At 57.9% G+C, this 6,286-nt stretch overlaps 2 protein-coding genes across 2 annotated transcripts; one reads left to right on the plus strand and one right to left on the minus strand.

Annotated features, from left to right (window-relative positions):
* Positions 1 to 1,735: 1,735 nt before the first annotated feature.
* On the plus strand, positions 1,736 to 4,009 carry J7T54_004102 (uncharacterized protein; the record flags this gene model as incomplete). The annotated part of the gene is made up of 1 exon (XM_051506626.1): positions 1,736 to 4,009. The coding sequence occupies one exon, from the start codon at positions 1,736 to 1,738 to the stop codon at positions 4,007 to 4,009; it is 2,274 nt and encodes a 757-aa protein (XP_051362185.1).
* A 1,203-nt stretch (positions 4,010 to 5,212) lies between these two features.
* Positions 5,213 to 5,786, minus strand: J7T54_004103 (uncharacterized protein; the record flags this gene model as incomplete). The annotated part of the gene is made up of 3 exons (XM_051506627.1): positions 5,213 to 5,328; positions 5,373 to 5,678; positions 5,768 to 5,786. 3 exons carry the CDS (start codon positions 5,784 to 5,786, stop codon positions 5,213 to 5,215), a joined length of 441 nt encoding a protein of 146 aa, XP_051362186.1.
* Between the last annotated feature and the right edge of the window lie 500 nt (positions 5,787 to 6,286).

Here is a 6,286-nt window from a genome sequence, read left to right on the forward strand (position 1 = left end):
CCACTCTGCCCGCAACGCCCCGTCAAATGGGTCGTCGAATGGCCCTGTCGAGATCCGTGCTGTCTATCCTATCCTATCCGTACACTTTACAATGATGCGCATGAGATACTGCCATGGAAGCAGCGTCTAGCCGCTAGAGGCATGCCCCCAAGCCGCAAAAAGCGCGCATTCAAAGGTGCTAAAGCGGAGCGAGCCGTCATAGTTAGCAGGAGCTGGAGGAACCGATAGCAGAGGCCATGCCAGGCCTCCAGTCTCTGGCGAATGGTAGCAAGATGAGCACCCACCAATCTACATGTAATTACATGTGCGTACGTACTGTATCTACAAACACATTTGAAATTACTGCCCAACCATCATCGAGGTCTCCAGATGCCATGTTCGTCGTCGCGCGACGCGGCCGCCTTTGAACCTCCAGTCCACATTATTACGTGCCTCTGCCAAGTTCCCACCGCTGGCGCACATCCGCGCTGTGGGCCAGACTCCAGGGTGACACCTTCCCATGTCAAAGGAGCGCTAGCCGAGACTCTGGAGTCTGGATGCCCTCAATTGCTGCGCCGTGCAGGTCCGCACCTTACTCATATTCCAGTAGCGCACGCAGCAACGCCAGTGCCTCTCCACGCCTTCCCCCCCCATCGTCTTTTCCACCATTCCCGTGTCCAGCTCCCGTCCGATTGGGACCTGAAGCTTGGAGTAGCGCGCATATTACGTAGACCTCTCAAAGTTCGAACGCTGGTCGCAGTCGCTCGCTCGCTCGCTTATCCGATCAGCGGGGTTTCGAGAAGGGTCCGACCTCCCTGCGTCTTACGCGTGTACCGTGTGCACTGTCCACCGCGTATGCTGTCCTCACGTCTGTCTGTACATGTGCCAGTGGATGCGGTTCCAGCAACGTCGACTCACGGAGCACATCGTCGTAGGCGCGTCCTACCGGCCAGTCGATGAAGCCAAGCCCGCCCAGGGTCGACGGTCGACCCTTTCATTCACTCAGCCGCAGCATGCGTGGCAGCGTGCACCACACAACATTCATCCTTCCCAAAGCCGGCCTAATAAAACTCATCCATGGGCCCTGGTCTTTGCGTCGCCTTTGCTTCAATGCTCATGCTCATGTTCATGCCCACTGCGAGAGACGACCCGTCCTTGTGCCTTTGCCGTTTACGCAGCCCAATTAGCTCGCACGCGTCTGGCTGCAGCGGCCAGCGGCCAGCTCCTACGGCACAGCAGGTTCTCGACAAGAGAGGAATGTGCCGACGCCTGACACAACACCAGCCGCGGCAGTTGAGCTGATCCTTCAGGACTTGACGAACGACGCCTTGCCGCCCCGGGCGGAACAGGGTAGGACACGCCGTTGCAAATCATTAAAGTCAGGCAGAGAGAATTGTGGCCTGCGCATCCCTCGCTTCTCTCTTCGCACGCCCTCTTGTCCATGCTGCATAAGTACCAGACGTCAAGAACCATCGTGAGATTGCAGCATCCGACTGGCGCTGCTGCCAACGCACGGGACAGTCTGCAAACCCCAGCCCAGCCAAGACAGTCACTCCTCTGCGCGCTTGCTGCTGTGCGTTTTCTGGATTTCCCCCCCGCCGTCTGGCAGCAAACGTGATCTGGCAACAGAGCGTAACTCCCCTCAACGATCGGCTTCACCCATGAGGCACATTGTCCTTTCGCTCTCTTAGACACCAGAGGACTATCGAGGCCCCCACAGACATCGTCGCCAGCAACCCAATCGTGTCTCAAGACCATGTCCTCGGTACACAACAACGACCTGGGCCCCGCGTGGAAGCGTCGTCGTCCCGCCACCGCGTGCAACCAGTGCCGTCGTCGCAAGATCCGCTGTGACGGTCGCGCGCCTTGCGTTGCGTGTAGCAAACCACCAGGTCGACCGTGCGAGTATGCTGCGAATCCCTTCTATGAGAGCCGCTCCGCCGCGCACACGCTAACAGAGGGCTTGCCACCGCACGGGATGCCCCATGAGGCATACGCGCAGCTGACGTCGACAACGCCGGTCATGTCTGAGGCGGGCATGTTTGACGGTATCACCCCAAGCGACGCGTATAATCTGGAGGCTGGCATGGCCAATTACTTCCGCATGACGGATATGAGTATGATGGGCGGCCTGTCCCCAGGAGAACTGCCCATCCAGTCACCTGCTCTCACGCATGCCACCACCAACTCTTCCGTAGGGAGCTCATCACACACCCCTCCCAGCCCGAGTCCGCCGCGTCAGTCCCCCTCGTTCGGCGCGTCATCCGCCTCGACGTGCTCCCCTCTGGCGTGCGGGCTGGAGCCCCCCGAGCTGTATCATCTGCTGGACCATGACTCCATCGACGATCAGAGCGACTGGGAGGAGATCTTTGAGCGATGCGACCGACTGAAATTCCTGTCAGTGGCATTTGGTGACAACACAAAGACTCCGAGGCTCGACCAGGAGCGTTTGCGGCCCCTCGTGAACCAGTTCACGATGCTGGAGAGGAGCCAGAAGAGCAGCCGTGCGTGCTTCAGCAGCTGCAGCGCCGTTGGGTGCGCCAAGGACATCCTCCCTCCTCGCGCGGCATGCGACATTCTCATCAAGGCCTATTTTATGAATTATGAGCAAGTCCTCCGCATCATGCACCTGCCGACCTTCTTGCAGGAGTACGAGCGATTCTGGCGCCAGCCATCCCCGTCAAGATCCTTGGAGACGGACGATCCGCTAGCGTGCAAGATCGCAGTCATCCTGGCCCTGGGGTCCACTGTCGTCCTCACACTCAACGGCGCCTTGGGGCCAACCATACCAGGTCCAGCTGAGGAGCGTGCGTACCTGGAGAAGCAAGCGGGCGTCTGGATTTCGTACGGGAAGCAGTGGCTCACGCGTCGGATGCCAACCGCCCAGCGCACGGATCTTCATATTGCCCAGATACTCTGCCTGTTGGGCCTGGTGCGCCACGTCCATTCCGAGGACGCGTCATCGTCTGGGATCCTTATCCAGCCCGGTGACTACTGTCTGGCCCGCGTCGGTATGCAGATGGGTCTGCATCGTGATCCGCTTGTCCGTGGCTCAGGCATGTCGAGATGCGAGGTTGAAGTTCGTCGACGCCTGTGGGCGACCATGGTCGAGCTGTCGCTGCAGAGGAGTCTCGACGAGGGTTTGCCGGCTCCTCTGGGGCCGGAGAGCTACGATTGCCAGCCGCCATCGGACATACCCGACGAAGACCTCGAAGACGAGTTCGCCTCAGGTGTCACGACTGGCTCTGACCTGACGCCCTCGACCATCCTCGTTCTCTTGTGTAAGACGCAGCGTCTTCGTCTGCACTGCGTACATCTTGTCAACTCACCCGGGGCGCCAAAGTCGGACGCAGAGATCCACGAGCTTGCCAAGCGTCTCAGCATCGCCTGCGGTTCCAATATTGACGTTTTCCGCGGTCTTCCCACGAAACCGAGCGATTTCCAGATCCAGCTTCTACAAACCTACACGCGGCAGTTTGTCCAGGCTCTTGTCGAAGGCGGCCAACCCGCCACGGACCACGCCACCGCGCACTACTGCCGCAAGGTGCGTACAGAGGTCGCCGCGCGCATGCTTGGCTATCCACCTTCGCTCGCGCTGGTGACGGCCGAGACGATGGCCGAGACACGTCCCCTCTCCACGCTCACAGAGGGCAAGGCCGATGCCTGCGTCGCCCTCCGCGTCTTTGGCGAGGGCTACCTCGGGCGTGTCCAGCGAGACTCGGCCATCAGCATGTGTCTCGACCTCCTGCAGGAGCTAGAAGAATACAACTTTCCCGCCACAGACGGTGCCTGCTGGCAACGGTGTCACCACATTGTGCGGGACACCGTCTCCGTGTTTGAGCGACGGGTGCGTGTGTCAAGGGGCATGCACAGCAAGCGAGAGCTGCTGTTCTTTGCATGTGCAGAGGCCAATATGTCGGGGCTTCTCAGGGGCGCGCCGTCGAGGGAGATTGATGAGAGTATTCATCGCGCAGCGGAGCGCGCACTGGGCGTTTGTTGCGATGTGCTGGGGAGGAACATCCGCTCGTGAGAGCGCTGGGCGGACTAGGGAGGGGGGGGGAAGGGGGGTGCATGTGTTCTTTGATAGACTAGACGATAATGAGCAATGCCATTTTCTTTGATTGATACGGCTCCGAGACAGCAGGTGATCCGATGGCTGATACAAATAGGCAGATGGACCTGTGAGGGCGCATGGGTGAGCGTGAGCGTGAGCGTGAGGGGACGTTGTTGTGCAGAGGTTCTTGTTCAAGTACTGCTCGGCAAACACGGCCCAACAACTTTGAGGCGCCTCGTCACTCGTGATTCGACAACAGGAGTACGGTGCACGTCTTACAACTCGTGAGGTTGGGGGCGGTTTGTCGGTGGTGCGGGCTCCGACGTACCGATCTGGGTCCGCGTGCCTCCTCCTCCACAAGTTAGGAGGAGGTGAGGGGAATCTTTTGTGAAAACGCTTCTATAAGACGTCGTGATACCAGCAAGCAACCTTTTCCTACGCCTTTGCACTATAGACGCTGGAGAGGCGCTGCTGGAACGTCACGTATAGTTTGGTCAACTCCGAGCGGCACGTCTTCCACCAAGAGTCGGCGAAATATGATGAAGCAGACTACACTTAATGGGGGCCATCACAGGGCTGAGATGTGTCTGGTGCCTTTTGACCGCGGAAAACTCGCTTGGCGGGCCTATCAGGCGGTGTTGAGCAGCAAGCCTAAACCAACAGTTACTGGATACCCTTTCGCTAACTGGCCCTCATAGCGTCATGCCCATACCTATACATCCATGCGAAGGCTTTGTTGGCAGTCCGGGACGCCCTCTCACACCAAGAGGAAGATCCAAAGTGCAGAGTGCAGACACACTTGATGGCGGACTCAGCGTCTTGACGACCCCATCTCGTCTCCATAGGTCGTGCAAATCCTAGCGTACGGTCCCGATCTCCGGACGCCAGGTCAGCCAAGAAAATACATATGAAGCACGTGAGGGCACGGCGAAAATCTGAAATACGTGGGAGGGGCAGCTGTCAAGTTGGTAGGACGAGGATCTTCAATGCTTGGCGGGCAACGACATAGTGTAAGCCTATTTATCCCTTGCGCTGATAGTTGGTGTTCTTGTAACAAAGTAAGTCATCATTCGTTAATAAGAGAAGATTTTTGCGTTTCTAAGTTCTTCTTCAGATACGTGGAGGCAAATGTCTAGCTCATGTGTATTCTCCTAAGATACAAGTAAATATCGCGACCTTCTAGTCCAGATGAGTCGCCTGCTCGGCTGTGATGATGGGCCGACCAGCTTTAAAGACCGACAGGGCCGCGGCTGCCGTCCATGCGGCTCGGAAGCAGACAAGGATGGTGGGCTTGGCTGGCGAGTTGCAGTACGACAGAGGGGGCACAAGATACATGCACTGTAGTTGAAGAGGGGGAATCTCACGGACGCGAGCGCAGCTCGGAGCATGGCAGCGGTGGAGAAGGTCATAACCTCGGGCATGTGCCAGATCAAGCGGTTGGGCATAGCGACGTAGCCCGCAAAGACGCCATTGCGAGGTCGCAAGGGCTTGTTGCCAAAGATGTTGCCAAAGACGGGGGCGCCAACCTTGACTGGCCGCATGCCCTTGTCCTTGCGCCACACGTCGCTCTGAACATGGGAGCCGAGGGCAGCAATTATGCCGGAGCAGTCAGTGCCACTCGCGGTGCCGATCTGAGGCGACGTGTCTGCAGTCTTGCCATCGACATGGTCAAAGAACACGGCGATGACGAGCACAAAAACATGGCCATGCTCAATGTTGGGCAGGGGAGCTGACCCGTTGGCCGCAGCGGCATTGGGGCCTTAAATTTTGAGGGCATTCTGAGCTCGAGAAATAGTGAGCCATCGTGATAGATGCGTTGGAGTGTGAAATTTCATTGGTATGTGCTGTTAACTCATCCTTTGCACTGGCGTCCGCGACATCATATTCGCCTTGGACGACGTGTCGAATCGGATTGTACATAATCTGCAGCACGTGGCCCAGTATGTTCATACTGTCTCTTCAGGCCTTGTCCATGCTCCAGATTGCATCTTCGGGGCCTTCTGTTGGCTTTCGGCGAATATGCAGCTAGGCAGGGCTGGCCCGAACCGGCATCTCGAGCTAGAACAGGGGATGAGATCGTGATCAGATCTAAGACAGCACATGGGCGCACAATAGCCGTGCATAGAGGATTTCTCTGCATTATTTGCATTCGCGTGCCGAACACTTTGGCAGACGATTCAACACAGTATGCTGGAGGCACAATCGCCCACACCGTGACAGGTTGCGCTAGCAGTGTAGTCCATGGGTCTTTTC

Source organism: Emericellopsis cladophorae, assembly GCF_022114955.1.
Source record: "Emericellopsis cladophorae strain MUM 19.33 chromosome Unknown NODE_23_length_310842_cov_116_589050, whole genome shotgun sequence".
NCBI classification, from domain to species: Eukaryota; Fungi; Ascomycota; class Sordariomycetes; order Hypocreales; family Bionectriaceae; genus Emericellopsis; species Emericellopsis cladophorae.